The sequence below is a fragment of the Gossypium raimondii genome, chromosome 2, assembly GCF_025698545.1.
Source record: "Gossypium raimondii isolate GPD5lz chromosome 2, ASM2569854v1, whole genome shotgun sequence".
Lineage (NCBI taxonomy): Eukaryota > Viridiplantae > Streptophyta > Magnoliopsida > Malvales > Malvaceae > Gossypium > Gossypium raimondii.
Window position 1 is genome coordinate 43,056,816 of NC_068566.1, and position 23,457 is coordinate 43,080,272.

The 23,457-nt window shown below is 31.4% G+C and overlaps 3 protein-coding genes across 3 annotated transcripts; 1 reads left to right on the forward strand and 2 right to left on the reverse strand.

Moving 5' to 3' along the window:
• Positions 1-725: 725 nt before the first annotated feature.
• On the forward strand, positions 726-2,942 carry LOC105788939 (signal peptidase complex subunit 3B). Its single transcript, XM_012616037.2, has 7 exons — positions 726-882; positions 1,225-1,450; positions 1,575-1,622; positions 1,823-1,885; positions 2,183-2,236; positions 2,393-2,479; positions 2,589-2,942. The coding sequence occupies exons 2-7, from the start codon at positions 1,325-1,327 to the stop codon at positions 2,712-2,714; spliced, it is 504 nt and encodes a 167-aa protein (XP_012471491.1). The 5' UTR covers positions 726-882; positions 1,225-1,324; the 3' UTR covers positions 2,715-2,942.
• Positions 2,943-5,669: 2,727 nt separating this feature from the next.
• LOC105788940 (uncharacterized) lies at positions 5,670-6,371 on the reverse strand. The gene is given in 2 exon segments (XM_012616039.2): positions 5,670-6,172; positions 6,174-6,371. Coding segments are annotated over 2 exon segments (381 nt in total). The 5' UTR covers positions 6,291-6,371; the 3' UTR covers positions 5,670-5,908.
• Positions 6,372-9,910: 3,539 nt separating this feature from the next.
• Positions 9,911-11,686, reverse strand: LOC105788941 (probable aquaporin PIP2-2). Its single transcript, XM_012616041.2, has 4 exons — positions 11,289-11,686; positions 10,915-11,210; positions 10,437-10,577; positions 9,911-10,330 (listed from the first exon to the last, which is right to left on the reverse strand). The coding sequence occupies exons 1-4, from the start codon at positions 11,611-11,613 to the stop codon at positions 10,217-10,219; spliced, it is 876 nt and encodes a 291-aa protein (XP_012471495.2). The 5' UTR covers positions 11,614-11,686; the 3' UTR covers positions 9,911-10,216.
• Positions 11,687-23,457: the final 11,771 nt, after the last annotated feature.

The following is a 23,457-nucleotide window of genomic DNA, read 5'->3' on the forward strand; positions in this document are numbered from 1 at the left end:
TCAAATTTCAAGTTTTAAGCATATTAAATAATTAAAAATTTAATCATCAGATTTTTATTCATCCAAATATTAAGCATAGTATAACTCAATAAAAAAACAATACAGATATAAATTTCTTGGTGCAAAGGAATTAAAATTTTGAAATAGTCGAGCAGTTAAGGCGAAGAGGGTTATCTAAGGTCACATGTTCAAATCCTTTTTTTTGGTGAGGATTGGATTTATAAATTTCTTTTTCTGTTTTTCAACTATAAAAAGTTACAAAATTGACACTCAATTATTAGTAAATTTATTCTTTGGTCATTAGTTAGCTAACTGTAATAACTTTTAAAATTAGCATAATAGCTACTTTAGCCTTCAACATTTATAAATTATGTCAATTTAATCTTGGCTCTAAAAAGAATTAACCCTCAACATTCACACTTTGTGCAAATCGCCTTCTTTTGCGGTTTTACTTTTTTGTTTTTACATTGAGGATTAATTTTAAAAGAATGAGAAAAGATGAAAAATAATTATCTTGGATTTTTGAGTGTTTCTATTTTTGTATATTTTCAACCAAATTTATCTGATAAATTTATTTTTTAACTTTTAGTTGGAAGGGTCATAAAGAAAGGCAAAATTGTAAAAAGCCAAATTACAAAATGTGTAAATATTTTCAAAATCAAGAATAAATTAACACAATTTATAAATTTTGATGATTAAAATTACTATTATCCCTATAGTTTACTATTTATAACTGCAAAATTTATTTTGAAAGTAAAAATCAGCAAAGTATAATAAAAGTAAAACCCATTTCGAAACCCCCTTCCCACTTCTTTTCTTAATTCTTCCGTATCTGGTTTTAATTTTCTTTGCATCTTCCCTCTCCTCTCCCTTCACTTCTAGGTAAAATTTTATTATCTCCTTCGATCATTTTGTTTGATTAATTTGCATTGTGTTCAATCAGAGCTCAGATTTATAATTTTATGCTCTTATTTACTGTCTTTAGTTTTCAATTTTTGCTTTGATTGCAATAATATCGTTCTCGTGATTTCTTTTAGATAATTTTTTTTCTTCTAAATTTTATTGTTTTAATTGGTTTTTTTAAGTTCTTATGTCTGTTTATTTATTGGGCTTTCTTTTTGGTTGATTTTGATCTTGGGTGACTTTACTCTCATATGGAAACCTAGTCGATTTGATGTTGGGTTTTTGCCTTTGGTGTTGACTTTTTCTGAATTTTGTTATTAGGTTGACTCTGGATCGCTGTACTTTAGATCCTAGTAACAGAGGAACTGAACTTAAATTTGAGCAGCAGTAGGAGTAAAACAAAGCAAAGGAAGAGGAAAAGATGCATTCTTTTGGGTACAGATTAAATGGTTTGCTAACGTTTGCCGTGACTATTCTAGCGCTAATGTGCGCCATCACATCTCTCTCGGACAACTTCAACACTCCCTCTCCCTCTGCAGAGATCAAGGTCCATCTCTACTCTTATATTCATAATTGGATACCTTTTTAGATCGAAAATTTTGCAATTGCTTTTTGGACCGTTTCGTGTTTTATTTTAATCTCTTATTTTGTTTTGCTTGGCGTGATTGTAGATTATGAACATTAATTGGTTCCAGAAGCAGCCACAGGGGCATGATGAGGTAATGTTGTTTTCGGTCATGGGCTTTTGAATTGTGTTTGATAGAGAACTACTTGATCATGTGTATCTCTTCCCACTACCCCCCTTCTTGGTAATATGTTCCTTTAGTTATTATTATCTTATTTGCAGCCGCACGCCACTAATTAATTGATTGCTGTTTGTTGTTGGTAAATTCTAAGTAAAAGCTTTTGACTTATGTAGGTCAGCCTAACGATGAATGTATCAGCTGATTTGCAGTCATTGTTTACTTGGAACACAAAACAGGTTTGCTATTTCTAGATCTTTATGGTTTCTTCTGTTAGAACTCTATGGCATTTGCTTCTTTCAATTATAGTAGGATATTATCAGTGCATGAGATAGAAGAAAATTTTCATTTTGGTTCTATTCTGATGCTTCTTTTTCCTTCTTGCGTTCATGTATTTCTATAACTCATATTTGTCACCCAACAATTCTAATTTTGATGGGGTGATGATTTGATTAGGCTTCCCTTTTGTAATCAGTTGCTTTTTGTTGTAATCATCATCATCATTTTTTAAGCTGGTTTAAAATACTATATCACAGGTATTCGTTTTTGTAGCAGCTGAGTACGAAACCCGAAAGAATTCCTTGAATCAGGTAAAGGTTAATTTCCCTGGTTAAATACCCTAAGTATCTGACTTGTCAATCCTCTGGCCTACTTACTGTCATTAGCATATAAAATTCTTTGTTTATGTTGATCTTAGCAGAAAATATGTTCACTAGTTGATTTTTTTTGGACATGGTGTTGTACAGGTCTCACTTTGGGATGCCATTATACCTGCCAAAGAACATGCTAAGTTTTGGATCCACACCTCAAACAAGTATCGCTTTGTTGATCAGGTATGCTCGTTCAGATGAAGTAGCTTGTTCATCATATTTACCTAAATTGATTAGGGCTTTCTTGCAATGGAGGATAATCATCTCTTTTCTTGGATCTTTCATTATCTAGGGAAACAATCTCCGTGGCAAAAAATTCAACTTAACATTGCACTGGCATGTCATGCCTAAGACCGGAAAGATGTTCGCTGACAAAATAGTCCTGACCGGTTATAGCTTACCGGAGGAATATAGATAAGGTTTTCTTCACTATCATGTTTTTGAGGCTGCTGTAACTTTAGCCTTCTTGATATGCGGACATTACAGCCCAGCTGAACCAGAGAACTTGAAATCTAGTGTCCTCTTAGTGGGGACATTAAGTTGAATTAGAAAGTTTGAAACATTGACACTTATGCTTGAGAAAGTGAGTAAATGAATTTAACTTTTAGATTGAAACAAGAAAGAATCTTTCGAAGTGTTAAAAGAAGGCCATACACATTGCTTCGCAGTTTGCACTGAAAACTTCTTTGATGAATATAACCTTCAAGAATTAGATTTTAGACATAAGTATGCTTTTTCTTTTACCCTATTTGATCTAAGTAAGCAATGGGTTTCAAAGAGGGATTGATTTACATGCTCTAGGTCAAGAAAGCAGTCAATGGATGATGTGTAAGCTGATCCTTGGACACCAATTTCGAGGAAACTAATGTTTACCGTATGGGTGGTTTCCTGCATTTCCATTAGGGATATAATCATATGCTAGAACCTGCAAGCATTGCACTCAGACAAACATAATCTTGACATCTGGCATTGAAAGTAGTTTCTTAGATGCTAAGAAAGGTTGTTTCTAGGCTTTGATTAATGGTTATGATCTATATAATCTTGGATGTTTTCTTGATTAGTTCATTAAAGTACTATGATCCTCCCCTATATATAATAATTACAGGTTGTGTAGCAGTGATTTATAGACTTGAACGAAATCAACCGGCTCTGATGTAAATTGTTCTTAAGTAGGACCGGGGTGTTCCTATGGGGCAAAAACAACAGCTGTTCTTGGCTTTTCCCATGGAACTGGTCGATAGTTACATGTAAGTGCAATAACCACATTTTCACTTCCAAATTCGTCTGAGTTAGACTAGAGAGCAGTTTTGTCTGTTGTCTGTAGGAGGAACAATGGGAAAGATGTTTCGAAACTTATCCAGTTGGAAGGATAGGGTACCCTACAGTTTACAGTTAAACTGGTTATAACTATGGTAATTTAATGTTGCCCCTCTGGGATTTTGATGATACGTCCTAATCAAGAACGGGGGTTGGGGTGAATTTGGGCACATGGTTGTAATGAGCAGCCAATGAGGCAGGGACCATTTTCTTTAGTTAAAAGCCGCTGGCATTTGCATAGGGTGGGCAGAAAAAATAAGTTCTTAATTTTTTGAACTTATATTTTATGTAAAATCCAAAGTCTCTTCTATTAGTATTTTATGAATGATGTTAATTTAGTTGGGTTAAATCAGTTAAGGTTTAAGTTTGATTAGATTTAAGTTGATTGGTTAATTGATTAAGGTTTTTTTTCTTTCTATTTTATTTTTTTAAAAGTAGAGTGTAAAATATCATTATATATTTATGAAGAAATTATCCAAATAACATGGCGTTTCTCTTATTATCAAATTGTAAATCCTAGTTGGTTTAGTTGGGATCCAACATCTAAATCTAATCACAAGTGCATCCAACATCTAAATCTAATCACAAGTGCATTATTGTTTACATCATAAAATAAAAGGTATAATGAAAAATTTAGTCCTAAACGTTTGCATTTTGTCAATTTAGTTATTTTTTGAAGTTCTATTTGACCCTTGATTTTTTAAAAAGAGCCTAAATTTGATCATAAACCTTTTAAAAGAGTCAAATAGATTTTTTAACGGAAATATTGACAAAAATTAATTTTTAAACATGAGCTTGTATATATTTCATGTTTTTTTTGAATTTTATGAACTTTAAATGATTTTTATTTTTAAATTATTTGTTGACTTGTGGCATATAAGACGAATAATGTTGCAAATTATTTCTGAATAAATTTTTAAAATCATATTATAGAACCATAGTATTTCGTGATTCATTGGTACATCAACTTTGATGCTCTATTGACCAATAATCAGGGACCATTAACATGGTTAAGCCAAACTCGATTGAAGTTCGGATGTAGCAGGATACTCTTTCTACTACTATGTTACTAAATACAGAAATATTTTCAAAACAAAAATATTTTTTCGATATAAAACACTCATGTCGATAAAACGATTTAAGCCTCTTTTTCTAATGCTAAATCAATGACCTATGTATAAAGGGAGAAGAATTATTTGAATTTGAAGAGAAAAAAAGAAACAACTTTGCTAATAAATTACAATATATACATTATATAATTCTAAGTACAATTAGCAATTTCAAATTATATGTAAATTTTTATTTTTATTTATTTATTATACTTTTAGTTTTTGATATATTTTCTATTTTGGTCAAGAATCCTCCGAATATTCTGGTCTTGAATTAGTAATCAATTTCGATATTTTGGAATATGAATAGTGACGAGAGGGAGAGAGTAAGCTCATTATGTTAGAAAAAAAAAGATATTGGGAATTAATTCTCAATAAATAAGAAATAATTGAGCATGAGAGTCAAATGAATCGAAAGGTTCATGTTTGGTTTGGGAAAGGATCATGAAATTTTTGAAATAAAAAAAATGAATAGAAAGATAATCTGTAGAATATTATTAAAAATTTAATATTTTAATTAGTATTTCTGTGTCAAATTTACAATATATATAACCGTTGAGAGTTAAATTTTTTATTATGTAAAATAAAAATATCAATTGATTTTTGTGTGACACTATTCCTAATTTAAACCTTGACTAATTCATTTTCTCTACTCTTAAAAAAAAAAAGTAAAAACTTGAAAAGATAATTGGGGTAAAAAAAAAATTGCATGGGTTGAGAATGGAAACAAAAACTAGCTGGCTACAACTACCATGGGGCATAGGCTTTAACTGTGAATCGAGTAATTTTGTCACACCTCTTGAGCTGACAGTGATGGCACTTGGCTAGTGATCATGAAATGTGTTTACATCTTTCTATAGCATTGGGGTGGAGTGGATGGGCTTAAATGGTTAGGTTTGAGTTGTTGGTGGCTCCTCAAGGAAAAAGTTATTTAAGGCATCCTATGATTAACATCATATCAAACACTCAGTGCTCTAAATATGTGAAACACTATCATACAATTATGTATAACAACTTCAAACATAAAACAGAACTAAAGCGTGGCAGAAAAATCCAAAGATCAGAGGAAAAAAAAGATAGCATAAATGCTTAATTCTAACTCCTACATCATCATCATCATCATCATCACCATCAAGCCTTGGCCTACATTGTACATCGAGGATTGGATGTTTGAAGAGCAAATGATTTAGGCATCAGGTTGAACCGAGTTGGCTCGATTCGCATTAACACGACGGGTGTTGAGCACATAGTAAACACCCATTGCCAAAAGCACTGCAAATGCCAAACCAAAGACAATGCCAGCAGCAACTCCACCAGCTCCCACTCCCTGCCCTGATGACACCTTGCTTGCAAGTGCTTTTGAACCATCAACTTGAGCTGCAACAGGCAATGGTGAGCACGTGGAAGCTACACAAGGGGTTTTGGGATGAAAAAAGTCATATGCTGAGGGGGGAAAAGGCCATGGGGCTCTCGTATGCAATGCCATGAGGAGCTCTTTCTTCACCTCTGCCAATGGAAACTAAAGCTAGAGAAGATAAGATAAGCAAGAAAGGAGCAAATGAACTCATGTTTTTTCTGACTCTTTGATGAGTTAAAAAATTCGGTTACCTTTTAAATTGGCTTTTATAAAGCGTCCTTGTTACTTGGCATTTAATTTTGGTCCCTTAGATTTGTTTTTATTCTTGATTTAATCATGCCTCTTATTCCTGTATTCTTCGAGCTTTTAAAATTTAGTCTTTGTTCTTTTCTTATTTAAAAATTAAAATCGAATTGATGATATCATTAATGAATTCTCATAAAACTTGAACACGTAACATTTTAATATTCAAAGCTCTGATTTAAAAATTAAAGTCCATTCGATAGCACATATTCAAATTTAACAAAAGTCAATCAACATTGTTATCAATTGGATTCTAGTTTCAAGGCTAAATTTCAAAACTCCAAGAAATACAAGGATTATGGGCAGAATTAGACCTCTAATCTCTATTTACTTTCTCTCAAAGCCAAGTTTCTATATGATTGAGTGCCTTCTCAAACACCTTTTGTGGACTCAGTTGTAATTTTATCATCCCACTCACATTGCCATTCAAATGAAAAGAAATCATACCCTAATCTCATCATTTATTGAATCAATGTTCTGAATGATTTTCTCTACACACACAATATGAATACATGAAATAAAAAGTAATGATAAGAGGGTTTTACTTAGCTTGAAGTATCAGCAAAGGGCCTAAACACATAGGAGTAATGTTATTTATCCAAACTAGAAGGTACGTGCGATATTTGGGAAGATTTGGTTAGAACTGTTTATTTTAGAAACCAATCTGCACAAAAAGAATTAATTTTGTTCCTTTTTTTTTAATTTTATAATATGTTATTTTTTATTTATAAATTGTGTAATGTAAATATTTAAAAAAAATGTTAAATTGTTTATATTTACAAATTTAATAGAAGGAAAACATATATAAATGTGAAGGAGATGTAACTTCTCATTCTGACATTTCCACAAGATTCATGGTTTTCTCAGCCGATGGGGACCTTTAGGGCTTCACATGTTTTAGCCATTTATGTGCATCCTCACATCACACATCACATGAGATGGCATGTCTTGGAGATTTTATTCCTATATATGTACAGATGTAAAACAAGCAAATTCGAATTGGAGTTAATTTAAAAAAGTCAAAAAATTGGTTTCCAAAATAAATTGAATTTAATAAATTCGAATTTGTAAAAGTTCGGGCTAAAATCGATCTGGGATGATTATGAGATTAATCTTATTCAGAACTTTAAAAATCGAATTTGTAATTAAATGGACATAAATATTATCATATGATAGTATTTAAAATGAGAATTCGATTGATTTAGTGGTTAAGAGATATTCATCTATAGAATTCATCCGGATTTGAATCTTCGAGGAAACAATAAATTTTATATAACTCCCTTTGGTGGTACATCGGATGTATGAATACTAACCTTTTAATCATTTAAAATGAAAAGGTGGATTTAGTAGTTAAATGGGCTAATTCCTCTCATGGGGTACATTTTTATCTCAAAGTTGGCTTAGTCAAAGAGGACCCTTTGGGTCCATGTACATGTTCAAGGGCTTATATGTTAAAAAAATACTTAAAAAACTGCAAAAAAAATTAATTAAGTCTGTCTGTTAATGATTTTCATTATTAATTACGTCCAACATTAAAAGAATTGGCGAACCAATTAAACGGTAACACGTGACAATTTTTAGTTTAATTTAATATTTTCTCATAAAATGATTAAAAAATTAGAAAAAATTTATAAAAATCATAAAAGATTATTAAATATTAAAATTACTAAAAATTATTAGGATTGATATAAATTTATAAAAAATTTAAAAATATAATAATTTTAATAAATTATTTTCTTAAATTCGGGTTAATTGCAATGTTTGTTTTATTACATGGCAATCACGTGATAATTTTTTTATTTTAAAATGTTCACTAGTGAATTTAATATAAGAATTTTAACAATGTTAACAATTGAATTTGAATTTTAAAATCTAGAAAATAAAAATATAATGACTAAATTGTAAATAGACAAAACTAGATAAACTTAAAACATAATTTAACTTTCTTTTATATGAGTATTTAACTTGTTTGGTGGTTGGCTTGTTAATTTATGATTTCTATTGATTAATACGAACAAATTAAAAGTCCTACACTGATGATATATATATAAAATAACCACAGTTGAACCTTATGTGTTGATCTAATGATTAAGGTATTCATCGTTCGAAGTATTAGAAGTGAGCAAAATCCGATTTGATTCAAAAACTCAATAAAAATTTCAAATTTCGAATTAAATAGTTCGAGTTAATCGAGTTAAAAAAATTAAAATTTTCGGTTTAACTCGAATATGAATTACACAATTCGAGTTATCCGAAAATCCGAATAAGAAAAGGTAAAACGATTTCATTTTGATAAATGTTTGCTCGTTAAGTTAAAAGCAAAACCATTATATTGTTTATGTAGTTAAACAAAATTTCCAATGATTTTTATAGAAATAGAAGTAATAAAAAACCTTAAGTTTTGGTTATTTGATAACTCCAATAATAGTGACATCAAATAATATTAATTTCAATTTCATATGCAGCTTTCAAAACAGCAAAATCTCATCTAATTTTTTGTAATTTAAAGCCAAATCGTTCAGAATCAAAGAGCTTAACACCCCTAGAAATTGACCAAAGGGCCATAAAATAAGGAGAAAGATAATGTATATTAACTCTAAATTTCATATGACCTAACACATTTATTTTTTATTTAGCAACAAATTATATAATAATTTATTAGTTAACATAAATACGGAATCAAATACATCATCTTATTTCACTCATCTAATCTCTTTAAAGATGTCATCCTCAAGTACTAATTGTACTAGTTTTAGTTTTAGGTTAATCAATTAGGCAAAATTTTAATATTTTATCTCTTTACTAAAAGCATATTCTTAAAACCAAATATTTATAACCAACAAATGTTTAGTGTAATGGTCCAGCGAACCTCAAAAAGATTGTATTAATCCTAAATTAAGATTTAATTAAAAATTGGCCTTCAAATTGTACTGTTTTCCCCACTTATATATTTAAAGGTTTTTTTTTCAAAAGTGATACTTAAACTGTCAATTTCATTTTATTTCAAGCAAAATACAATAATTACGAATTAACTTTAGATACCTATAGAAATAATGGCAAAGATAAACTAGAAAGTTGGGATTGAAATAAAGTGTTAAATAAATTTATTGGTGCTCTAATTGGGTACTCGAATTTCAAGTTTTAGTTTCAAATTTAGAATTTAGTTTTTTTTAATTTTAATTTAGTATTTATTTATTTTATAACATTATTAATTAGTTTGGATTGTTAAGTATTAGAATTAAAATGTTAATATGAATACTTTTAAAGAAAAACTCCTTTCACGCGCACACAAAATCAATGTCAGCATGATGAGTTTAATAACATTAACGATAAATAGACTTAAACTTTAGGGAAGATCAAGTCATTTCAGATTGAAAAGAAGCAGTTGGATAAGCTAATATTTTATAAGAAATTATTCACATCAATAATTTTATGGAGGAAAACTTCTTAATCTTACAGCATGCTTAGCTTGAGTTGCAAGTTAATACATAATGATAGATGAGAAAAGAGATAATCTAAAGAGAGTGGTTGAGACTCAAATCAATAATATGATACATACAAAAATAAAACAACATTAAAAGAAATGGAGATGATAAAAGATGACAATACAACTTAATTAAAAAGCAACAAAAATTAAAAACAAACAGGGATTGAAAAGACACCCTTATCCATAATTTTTTTTTCTTTTATTATTTACATTTCAATGGCCCCCCTTCTCAATGGTATAGAAAATAAACTGCAAAAGGGAACTCCTCCCACAAGACATAAACTTGCTTTCATTCCTCATTTGTTATTACATCATTGTTTTCTTATTGTAATGAAGGTGAAATGTTTTTAAGCATTGCTCCTGAAAGATCCAAGGGCTTTAATGGCTGCTGCTCTTAGGATGTATTGGTGGTAAAAGGCAGCAACGAAAGCACCAATGAAGGGTCCAACCCAGAATATCCACTGAAATAACACCGCATGAATTTCATTTAATTTTTTTTTTCAGTGGAAATGTAAATTTTATATATTTAGGAAAAGTAAAAGTAAAAAAAAGAAGAAGGAAATTTACTTGATCATCCCAAGCTTTTTCTTGGTTGTAAATCACAGCAGCTCCAAAGCTCCTTGCTGGATTGATGCCAGTGCCAGTGATAGGGATAGTGGCAAGGTGAACCATGAACACGGCAAATCCAATGGGAAGTGGTGCCAACACCTTAAATATTTTATTTTATTTTTTTGCATACAAAGAAAATAATTACTCATAATGTTTATAATTTGAAAATTGAGAAAAATAATAATAATAATAATAATAATAATAATAATAATAATAATAGTAGGGACTTAATATGGCAAGTTGGCAACCCTCCTATATGCCTAACCATGAAAGTTCCCTAAGGAAATTAGTGGAAAATTGATTGTGTATAACAAAGTCTAGATATGGACAATCTAAAAAAGTAGTATAATAATTGATCCCCTAATTTTCTTTCAATTTCTTAATTTGACTCAAATATAAAAATTGGTTCATTTATAGAAGAGAGAAGGGAACATACAGGAACATGGGAATCCCTTGCACTCCTCTTGGGATCAGTGGCTGAGAAGACAGTGTAGACAAGAACGAAGGTGCCAATGATCTCAGCACCCAAGCCGGTGCCCTTGTTGAACCCATCTTGGAGCTCGTTGGCACCACCTCCATAGCTATTGTAGTAAGTCTTTTGGAAAGCCTTCACCAACCCACACCCACAGATTGCACCCAAGCACTGAGCCACCATGTACAACAGGGCTCGGATCAGTGACACCTTCCGCCCCACGAACAGTCCAAACGTCACCGCCGGGTTGATGTGTCCTCCTGTTGGGTTCACACGTTTCAACAATGTTTTCCTCACCCAATGTTATACCAAAAGTTTGCATTTAATTATACACTCACCAGAGATACCAGCAGTGCAGTAAACAAGGATAAAGATCATGCCACCAAAAGCCCAAGCAATACCAAGTATACCAACACCACCACAATCCGGGTCAACAGTATTCTTTACCGGGTCGGTTTGGACTTTATACCCGATCACAGTCAACACTGTGACATACAAGAAAAGAAGGGTGGCAATGAACTCAGCGATCGCCGCCCTATAAAGCGACCATTTGGTGAGTTCTTCCAAGTCAATCAACGGTGCCGGTGGTGGGTCCTGGTAGTCCTTCGCTGAGAACTCCGCTCCGCCGCCTTGCTCCGCCGTGGTCTCAATATCCTTAGTCATATTGTGTTTTAAGCTGTGAAAATGTTCGTTTAAGCTATGGGTGAAGAGGGGTGAGTGGGCGAGGGAGTGTATATAAGGGGCAAACATAGAGGAGGCGACATCATGATGATGATAGTGATTAAGGTGATTGATTATGATGTGATTATTTTTAACATTTATTCTAAGCCGTCCAATTTTAGATTATCTTCATATGCATGGTCCCACCCTTAACTATTCATTTGTTTTTATTTTTCTAATTTCCCTATTATTTTTTTAAAGTTTTCAACTGTCTTACTTGTACTTAGGGCTAATTCTCATTTTAATCCTCTATTAAGATGAAATTTAAAATTTAATCTCTTCTTTTAATTTTTAAAATTTTTATCTTTAATTTTATAATGTTATTAGTAATTCAAAATTGATAACACGGTTTGTTGTTATAATTATAGTGATGATATGAACTTTAAAAATATATTATTCTATCACACAATCGTAACCATCTGAAAATTCAATTAACCATATTCAATTAAACACTTAAGGTGTTTTTAAAGAAAATTTCACATGATCGTTTTAACAAGAGCTATTCAAAGTGTATCAATTTGAACATAGTAATAATATTATAGATTAAATATCAAATTTTAGCATTATAGAGAGACTAGAATCACAATTTATCCCTTTTACATTTAATGGATGATACTCTTCTATAATCCACCAAACTTGTTTGATGAGAAAATACAAATTAAACATACAACTACTAAAAAGCAAAACCCTAAATAAATAAATAAATAGGTCAGATTCCTTAATTATTAAATGAATTATTATTTAAATAAAGCAAAACTGCTGTCGTATGGTGGGCTGGTGAGGACTTTGCCAGATAAACTTATGACTCTGAATATATACCTAAAAGCCAAATTTAAGTTTTGCAAGAAGATATGAATATGTGGTTCATGTTTTGTTGTTATTGTTTAATCATTGACATGTGCATGCTTGTGATTTTCAACCACCTATTTCATTTTTCTTCATTTCTTTTATTTTATTTTTCGTTAGTTTGAATGGTCGATCTGTTTATTTCTAATGAGGTTAAAAGAACGGCGATAGTGAGATCATTTAATATAGTGATAAAATTGGAGGTTGTCGCAGTGAAATTAGAAACTAATTATTAAAGACAATAATAAAATTCATTTTAATTAAAATAACTCAAAAAAGATTATTTTTGTAAAACAATTCTCCACCAAAGTAAATTTACTCCTACTAGAGCATAAAGCACCAGCCAAAATTGAGGGCTATGATGCCATTCAACTGACCCACTACACTTCACCGCAAGTGTAAAGAGGAAGTTACTTTACTGTTTAAAAGGCGTATACCCTAATTCTATCTCGTTATGGGTGAAATGATATCATTTTCTTGGCAGCCAAACAAATTTGGTTGTTTAAATAAAATTATGCATCCTAAATGATAAACATCTAGGATGTCAATTTCACCCTCGAAATAGTTTCAAAATAGATCTGTTAGGTTGGAATAAATCAAGTTTTAAAATTTTCGAGTTAGTATATATCTCGAATTTAAATTATTTGAGATTTGAATCATTTTGAGTTCAGGACATTTTCAGATATTGAACAAATTTATATAGTTAACATTTTATTATTTCGTAAACTTTGTTGATTGGAAAATCGAGAAATATAAATTTTTTATAAAATTTAAAAATAAATAAATAAAGGAGACCGACCATTTAGACTAACAATGATGCTGACCAATAATATTTGTATAATGTTTTGCAAAATGTTGACATTAATGTAAAAATGGACCCACATTCCACCTCAATTTTGCATATGAAAATCTCGAAATGTTACACTCATAACTTCATCATCGTAGCATATAAATAATTATCTGATAACTTCGCCTGTTTATTAATTCGCGTGATAAAAGAATTTATGTACTAACGACGTTAATTTCATGTTTGAGTTCCATTTCATATTAAACCTTAACTAAATTTCAACTTTAATTCTTAAATAATATCTAAGAAAGTTTTAAGCTCAAAATGAAATTATTTTCGAAAGACTAAAAAATTATAAATCAACCTCTTAAAAATTTATAATTCGATTTTTCTCTATTTCTTTCTTCTACTTTCAATCCTTAGACTTAATAATTCCATTCCATTTGGAACAGCTATTAGTCTTTCTTGAATGTAAGTTATGGCTAGAAAGACACCACGTGTCCGACGATTATGAAATAAAATTCTCTAGATTTATGGTGCGCCATTGGCTGGACGGTGAGGAGGAAATTTCAGGCAAGGATTACTTATCCCATTCCACAAAGGTTGGAGACTTACTAAATTCATCACATTGCAATCTAAAAAGTTTAAACAAAATTTTCTCAGATTAGTTGATTAAACAACTCCTATCATTCATTTGCGACTCTGTACCAAAATATTCATCATCTTTTATGTTATTACACCAAATACTCTTCAAATGACATTTTTGTAATACTGAAATATATACAACATTCATTGATGACCATTATCCTCTTATTTAAAAGTTAAAAGAGACATTCAATAATTTTAAACATTGTATTAAAAAACAAAAATTTTATATTCAGAAAAATATTTTAACTTCAGATAATATTTTCATCGAAAGCTCTTTTAGAATTTTTCAACACCTGAAAAGTTAACTCTTTTAATTTAATTTGTAGAATTGCTAACTTTGTTCATATAAATTGTTTCTTTTTCTTTTTAAAGTTACAAGTACATCAATGTTCTAATCAAGGTCAATTATTATAATTTAATAATTAAAAATTAAAAGCATTAACTTGAATATATATATATATATATATATATATATATATAAAGTCCACAAATAATTTGTACATAGCGAGACTCAAACCTAAACCTTTACCTTTGCCAAAACAACCAACATCTCATTGGTGTGCATCAAAATTGTTGAATTGTTAATTTTTAGTCAATGATTTAATATAAAAAATTAACAATATTACTCAATTGAAGAAATTTGAGAAAATAGGTTCGGGAGTCAGTTATGCACTAGGAAGGGTTAGCACTCTCGTAACGCCCAAAATCGATACCAAATTGATTGTTTAATGCCTTCATGTCGAAAATCTGAAAAGATTTTAAAAGAAAACTTTTTAACTTGATTAATAAATTAAAAAATAAGACATTCTTATTTCAAAGAAATTTAAACGTCACACCCAGTAAGTTAGGGCGCAACATTTTTAATCTTCAAAATTAGGCTTGTCTTTTGATTTTTAAAACTCATGCATTTAAACCTAAGAAGGATATTCGGTTATTTAGGTCAAATGAATAAAATCGACACCCAATAAGTTAGGGCACAATTTCTCAAAATTCCGAATACTGAATATTGCCCTTATTTTTTTAGAAATTCTTATTTCGAGATGACAAAACGTCACGTCCAGTAAGTTTAGGACCCAACATTTTTGGATTCTCGAGAATAAGCTTTCATTTGAAATGTGATTTTACTGCAAAACAAATACTTGGCTCTCTAAATTCATCGGAAGAATTGAACCCAGTAAATTATGACACAATTCTTTTCGAAAAACGTGAATGCCAAATATTTTAAAATTTTAAGAAATAAAATGATTTCATGCTTCAATAAAAAAACAAACATTTTTTAAAAAACAAATATACAAACATATTTTAAAATGCTAAAGAGAATAGCACGAGCAACAATCCAATAAAGGATAAAATAAAATAAAATAAAGTAACATAAAATAAAAAACGAGTCAACTAATGTAAAAGAAACAGTGATAAACGAGTTGAATTAAAATGCTTTTGTAATTAAATGGGCATAAAAGATAGACATTTTATGAAACAACAAAACCATAAAATATATGAAAATTTTATTTTATATATATATATATATATATATATATATATATATATATATATATATGTATGTGAATGCACATAAAATATGAAGCATATATGGAGGTATACATATTTTAAAATTATGAAACAAAAAAATATATAATTATGTTTATAAATACGTTTATAAAAATGATGATAAATAGAAGTATATAAAAGTATGCATTTATATTTACAAAATATAAAAAATGTATAAATATAATATATAGATAAACTATGAAAATATGTATGTATATAAATATATATAAAAATGAAATATATATATAAATAAAATAAAATATATGTATATATAATATAGAAAATATATATGCATTATAAAATGTAAATGTATATATATTCATGTAATAAAAGTTATGAAAATAAAATAAATATATATATATATATATATATATATATAATATGTACATGTATTTACAAAAGTTTAAAATATATATTATAAAAAATATGCGTGTGTATATGTATAGAAATAATAATAATAGTAATAATAAATAATGATAATACTATTGAAATTAACTAATTTAATAGCAATAATAAAAAAATGACTAATTTAAGCTTAAAACAGAAATTTGGGGCTAATTTGAAATAAATAAAATGCAAATGGCTCAAATAGAATACGCAATTAACAGTGGAGGACCAAAAGGGAAATTAATCCTACCCTCCAACACGCTGTGCAGCTACATGGGCCAAATTGAAACAGTAATAAACATGTAGCAAAATTTGAAAGAAATAAAACAAATTAATTTAGACACATTATAAAACAAAGGGGACTAATCGCGCAAATAAACCATTGAAATAAAAAACGTGGGTCTTAAGAAAACGAGTCGGGTCGCTCGGGTTGTTGGGCTATACGGCGCCGTTTTGGGGCCACTGAAACAGGCCCCAAACGACGTCATTTTAAGCCCTATAGAATCCCTAATTTTAAACCCTAAATCATTATCCCCTTTTCCATTTCAGAAATCGCGCCGTAGCCTCCCTTTCTCTACCGTTCCAATTCCATTTCCAATCGGCCACAACGACGACGGCGTGCTGCCACCGGTAAGAACTTTTCCCCTTCTTCTTTGCTTCATTGATTTGTTTTAAAAAACAAGAAAGGAAATAAAAAAAGAACAAAACAGTAAAAAGAAAAGAAAAATGGAACCAACTAATTACCTTCAATTTTTTTTTGATTCTTTATTTTTGTTTTCTTTAATAATGTTTTCAATACAGGATTTTTTCTAACCCCATTACAGAAATCGATTGGCTCTTTTATAGCCGAACCTTTACAACCAAAATAATATTTTTTTACAATTTTTTGCTATATTTCCCGTTATCTCTACTGTTCGTGGCTCGTTGTAGGTACCACTGGCGAGAAGTCGTCTTGCGCGTGCAGAGGAGGTCTTGAACGGCGTGTTGTCGCGAATCGCTTAGGGTGACTGCTGTTTGTTTTTTTTGGTGTTGATGGCCACATTGTAGTTGGGCTAGGGTTTAGGTTAGTGGGCTAGGTGATATTGGGTCATTTAATTTGGACCAAATTAATTTTTATTTTGTAAATGGACTTTAGTATTTGGTTTTTATGTTAGTTATAGGCCCGGGCAATAATTGGGTATTACAGCTGCCCCTCTTTGCTCGTTGACGTGTAACGAGAACGGAGTAAAGACTTTAAAATGACAAATTTTGCCCGGTCATGCTGGTCCTTGGTGCTCTTCTTCTTCAAATAGCCCCATTCCTTCCTACTGCATCTTCAGAGGTATAGAAATTGGTGTTTCAATCTACTCCACTGTAACTTCAGGGAGATAGGATTTGCTATCTTCAGTCTATTCCGCTGCAACTTCAGGGAGATAAGGCTAGATGTGATCTGCTCTACTGTAACTTCAGAGAGATAATATCTTATTTTAATCCGCTCCACTGCAACTTCAGGGAGATAGGATTATTTTCTTCAATTTGTTTAACTGCAATGTCAGGGAAACAAGATTCGCTGTCGTGACTTTAATCTATTCTACTGCACCGCCAGGGAGATAAGATTCGCCGTTATGGCTTCAATCTATTTAATTGCAATGTCGAGAAACAAGATCCGCCATCGTAGCTTCAATCTGTTCAACTACACTGCCAAGAAAGTAAGATTTGCCGTTGTGGCTTCAATCTTTTTAATTGCAATGTCGGGGAAACAAGATTCACCGTCGTGGCTTCAATCTATTCCACTACACCGCCAGGGAAGTAAGATTCGCCGTTGTGGCTTCAATCTTTTTAATTGCAATGTCGGGGAAACCAGATCCGCCATTGTAGCTTCAATCTATTCCACTGCACCGCCAGGAAAGTAAGATTCGCTGTTGTGGCTTCAATCTTTTTCATTGCAATGCCGGGGAAACCAGATCCGCCGTCGTAGCTTCAATCTGTTCCACTGCACCGCTAAGGAAGTAAGATTCACCGTTGTGGCTTCAATATTTAAATTGCAATGTCGGGGAAACTAGATCCGCCATCGTAGCTTCAATCTGTTCCACTGTACCGCCAGGGAAGTAAGATTCGCCGCTGTGGCTTTATTCTATTCCACTGCAACGTCAAGGAGATAAGACTGGTGTCTTCGATCTGCTTCGCTGCCAGTACAGGAAGGCAAGATCTGCCATTTTCAACCTACTCTATTGCTGCTCATGGAGACAAGGCTGGTATCTTCGATCTACTTCGCTGCCAATGCATAAAGACAAGATCTGCTATTTTCAACCTACTCTACTGCTACTCAGGGAGATAAGGCTTTATGGTTTCACCGGTTTGTTCTCTGGGGAACATGACCTGTATAATTCAATCTATGAACCTAATTATGCCTAGTGATTAGGATGTCATGATCAAAATGAATCAAATGCTCCTAACTAGACGTGTATGAATGACATTTGAATGAATGTAGAATATTATTCTTTTGAGAATCGTCTTTCTTTATCGCTTAGGTCGTCATTACTCAAGGTTTATTAAGATTTTATCACTGATATGCCACAATGCCTTCTTGCTCAGCTGGCATATCAGAAGAAACACTTAATTAAACAGCCCCCACTGTAAACTTTAAAGTTCAATCTACTAGGATGCAAAATTTGTACCATCTTCCTCCCGCTGTAACCCAAGAGTAGAAAAATCTGACATTTTCTCAATCCTCTCCTATCACAGTTCAAGGATACAGAATGTGAAGCTCTTTGGTCCTTTACACCAATCTCAGGGTGTCATACCAAATGCCCATGCACAAATAAAGGCTTTCTTCTCCAAGGAAACCTCTTCCTATTGCTTGGTGATCATTGTTTGCTTGTTCATTGAAGCCTTATCACCGACACGACATCTTGTCATTTTGTTTAATCAATGCTTTGACAACAAAATCTGAAGGGATAGTCTCAATTTAGACTATTCCTTCCTAGATATTTCAACTTTTAAACTTGGTGCATTCTAAACAATAGTCCTGTTTTAAATTCCTGTATTATTTAAACTGCTAGAGTAATATGCAAAACTTCCATTGTGAAAGTTTTATTAGTTCATTAATCGTTATTCTAATGCAACATGCTTGCAAAAAGAACCAAACGATGGATAAAATAGAATTGATTTGAGAGCATAGCTCAAAATGAATAAATTATCAAGAATATTGAGAATAAAAGAGGAATTGACTTGTATCTTGAAAAAGAATAAAGTATTCCAAGAATAAGCAAGTATAAATAGTATAAAGACTAGGTGCCCTAGATATCGCAGCTTGAACTTCTCTGTACAAACTTGCTGAAGACCATTCTGAGTTTGACATGTGTTTAAGAGATCTACAGTACTCTGTCGATGCCCCAAGATGTCGCATATCCTTTCCTACTGATTCAGGTATATCAAGACCACCACATGCCCCATTCTGATCACTTCCTGCACTATTCTGATCAAAATTTAGCTGCCCTTTTCGAGTTTTCAACTCAAATCCCCTTTAGTCTAAGGCGCCCTTTGCGGGTTTTCACATTAGCCTCTCTATTTTTACTTTTTTCATTTTCATTTTTTCATTTTTTTCATTTCATCATTTTTTTACGACTTAAAGTGCCCTTTGCGGGTTTTTACCTTGGTCCTCTTCTTCTTTAAGCGAAGTATTTCTTGGCTGAATCTGAGTTTACAGGATTAGATAAGTTTTTTACTATCCATCTCACTCAAGATTAGTGCTCCTCCGGAAAAGGTCTTCTTTACAACATAAGGAAATTCCCAATTTGGCACTCATTTTTCTCTAAAATCCTTTTGTAGAGAAAGGCTTTTTTTCAATACCAGGTGTAATGGCCCAAATTCAAGGTTATCGGAATAGTGGTTTCGTAACCACAAACCCGATTTAAAGAGAAATTTATTTTAATATTTTTACATGAATATTGATATGATAGGAAAATCGTATGAAAATATAGATAGAAAAATTTTACCGATTTAGTGGTTAGATAGAAAAAGAAATTATTGAAGAAATTGGGTAAAAACAAGGTATCGAGACCTCGATCTCGTAAAATCAAGTCAAAAATATTTTTATAAATATTTATGAAGTGTTATTAATATGGTATTAAAATTTCGTTAGAAAATTTTAATGTTTGGGTAGTCAATTAAGTGAAAAGGACTAAATTAAAAAATGTGTAAAAGTTACTAGAAGGATTAAATAGCTCAATTGTTGAATGAAGAGGCACATAAATTGCAAATAAGCCCAAAATAAGATATTTTGGGCAGCATACGCTGAGAAAAATCAGGAGAATTGAATAATTACGGGTAAAATTGGAATATTGCAAAATTTACTTTAAAAGTTAGGACTAAAGTGGAATATCTAGAATTCTCTTTATTTTCTGCATTCTTATCAGCAAAAAAATGTTCTAAGGGTTTCTTCAAGCTGGATTTTCATAATTTTTGCACCAAGTGAGTTAATTCTTGCCTTTTTCTTGTAATTTTTGTGTTTCTAAGGCTTTTACAACTAGGTCCTATTACTAAATTCATTAGTTTTTGATTTTATGAATGAATTTGAAAGTTGCTATGAATATGTGCTGGAAGTTATGATGAAATAGGATGAAATTGAAGCTTTAATCTGTTTATAAGATGATTTTATTAGGTAATTTCAATAGAAATTGATTTGTAGGACCTAATTGTGAAATAGTTTGAAATTAAAGTCTAGTACTGAAATTCTGATTTCCAAAGCTTATAAAGTAGTTTAAAGTGATGGGATAAAGTTTTAATTGAGAAAATCAGCTTAATTGAGAGGTTAATTTAGCAGGGATAAAATTATCATTTATTGAAAGTTTAGGGAAAATGGTAATTAACATCATACACTAAAACAGTTTTGGACAGCAGCAGTAGTCTAACTTTGAAAAATCACCAAAAATTTTAGAGATCGAATTAGAGGATTAATAAAATATGAAATTAAATCATATTGAGTCTAGTTTCTCATAGAAGAAACGATTTAATCAATGGACTTGTAAATCATGAGATATAATAGATTTTGCGAGACAATGTCAGAATGAATTCGGGTTCCCCTGTTTTGATTTTGGAAAATCATTAAAAATTGTAAAAAAAATGATTATGAGTTATAATTTATATGGTTAGATTCCTTAATGAGTTTATTTTCAGAAGAAACAAATGGAAACATCAACCGAATTCTGTACAATGATATAATTAATTTTTAGTGAAGAGAGGTCAGAACTGTCGAATAGTGAAACAGGGGAAATTTTAAAGAATAAACTGTACTTATTGGCTGAACCAAAAATTTTGAAATTTTTATGGTAAGAATATATGTGAGTGTAGTTTCTAGGAAAATTAGCTGATCTTAATTTGGAGTTCAGTAGCTCAAGATATAAATAATTTAGTGACTGTGACTCAGTGAGACAGCTTTGAATGCACTATAAATAATAATGGAATTATAGAGAATGTTACATATGAACATGAAATGTATTAGATTAATGATTAAATTTATTTATTTAGATCCAGAAAATTCAAATACGAATCTAGATCGAGGAAAAGAAAAAGTTCGGGATTAGTAGATTTTTGTTTACGAACAAGTGTTTAGGTAAGTTCGTGTAACTTGAATTATATTCTTAAATGCCCGAAATGTTTGTTATTGATGTGAATATGATTTGAATGTTCATTATATGAAAATTGATGAAACATTGATATATTTGATAAAAAGGGGAAGAAATCCCGGTTGAATGGAAGGAAAATTCGATGGATCTCTAAAAAGGAATTGACGGTAAAAAGGATCTAGCTCGGACTGGTGATCCTATCCTGATATAGCCCTCCCGAAGAATATGTGGAAAATGGATTTAGCCCGGACGGGTAATCCGAATTAGGGTCTGAATTTAGCCTGGACTGGTAATTCAGATCCAAGCTCATTAGAGTAATTGTCGTTGCAGGGGATTTAGCCTGGACTGGTAATCCCGCTGTAAGGATGAGGTTCGCGAGAGTGTGCTCTCTGAAATGGAAATGTGTGCACATGAATATGAATTGACGGAACCGAATTTGTACACTAAAGTGTACCTCTGAAAACCCATCGAAATTTCGAGAAATTCAACGGGATAAATATGGAAAAATAACAAGGAAATGGAAATCATGAAATTGATGAGCTCATCAATCATGGTATAAATTATTGATACATGGAAATTATTGGACTAATTTGAGTGTTGATTTTGTGCATGATAGGGGAATAATGTATTTAATGGATGTATGAATGTTTATTGTATTGTATTGAAAATATTAGGTAAGTATAATTCTTGTTACATGAGCTTACTAAGCACAAAGTGCTTACACTGTTTCCTTTTCTCCTATTTTGTAGTGTTAAGAGCTCAGAGGTCGGATTTGGTCGGAGACGCATCACACTGTCAACCTCAAGATCTCGGTATATAAAGAAACTTTATTTTGGAAATCAATTGCATGTATAAGCTAGTAAAGTAGATGTTAATGTGAAATGAATGTATTCAGTGGTATGGCTAACAAATTTTGGTTTTGGTATGTGATGAGATTATCTTATGAATACGATAAATCTATCTTGAAAATATATTGAAATGGATTGGTTGTGTCAGATTGGTCTCGGTTTAAAATTTGCAGGGAAGATTTGATATTTATAAAGGGGTTATATTGAATTTAAAAAAAAAATTTATTCGGTAAAATCTGGTAATGCCTCATACTCTATTTCGGCGACGAATACGGGTAGGGGGTATTACACCAGGTCTCTCTCGTGGAATTTTCTGGGACGAACCTTTTTGTCGTAAGCTTGCATCATCCGTTTTTGGTACATCTGACTGTGATGAATAGCTTTTAGCCTTTTTTCTTCAATTAGGTACAATTGATCGTATCGAGATGGGATCTTCATCCTACTTCAGCTCAGCCAATACCCAGAGAGAAATAATTTTAACTTCAATGGAAAAATAGTGATAAGTTAAAGAGAAAGGCATTGCCCTGGTAGAGGTTTTTGTTTCTTTTTATTTTTTATTTTTGGATTGAATCTGCACTCATAGGATTAGGCAAGCCTTGGTTATCCCTTTCGATCAGAATCAATGTTATTCTAGATAAGGACTTCCGCATACAATCTTCCACTTTCATTTTGTATGCGAAAGATCTTTTTTGGTATCAGGTTTCTCTTATAGAGCCTTTTGGGGTGAAATTTAACTATGACGAAAAAACTTTAGATCTTCCTCTTCAATTAGGATGAAATCCAACAAAAAATACGGAGCAATGGCAACTCGACTTCAGTGGGCAAAGCTATGGTAAGTCAAAGAGAAAGGCATTGCCCCGGCAAAACATCGTTCATGATGTTAACCTAGAATAAACTGCACATTTCAGATATCGTACTGCTGTTCATATTACAATGTCAATGCTTAACTCGGGCATGTCCTGGTATGACCATGCGAAGACATCTTTGAACCTTTAAGGTAACTCAACAAGGTCTTGCTTTGTTTCTCCGGTTATGCACGTTCCCTTAAGGTCACAATCTCCATTGTCTCCTTAAGAGGTAAAATTTTTCTCTTCCTGCTCTACCATCCTCAACAAGT

Bases quoted from the DNA above. Each gene is read 5' to 3' on its own strand.
- LOC105788941 (XM_012616041.2), bottom strand. From the start codon at position 11,613: ATGACTAAGGATATTGAGACCACGGCGGAGCAAGGCGGCGGAGCGGAG. The intron at 11,211-11,288 runs GTGAGTGTATAA...TGAACCCAACAG, and splicing joins CTGCACTGCTGGTATCTCTG to GAGGACACATCAACCCGGCG. The intron at 10,578-10,914 runs GTATGTTCCCTT...AAAATATTTAAG, and splicing joins CAAGGGATTCCCATGTTCCT to GTGTTGGCACCACTTCCCAT.
- LOC105788939 (XM_012616037.2), top strand. From the start codon at position 1,325: ATGCATTCTTTTGGGTACAGATTAAATGGTTTGCTAACGTTTGCCGTG. The intron at 1,886-2,182 runs GTTTGCTATTTC...ACTATATCACAG, and splicing joins TTACTTGGAACACAAAACAG to GTATTCGTTTTTGTAGCAGC. The intron at 2,480-2,588 runs GTATGCTCGTTC...TTCATTATCTAG, and splicing joins AGTATCGCTTTGTTGATCAG to GGAAACAATCTCCGTGGCAA.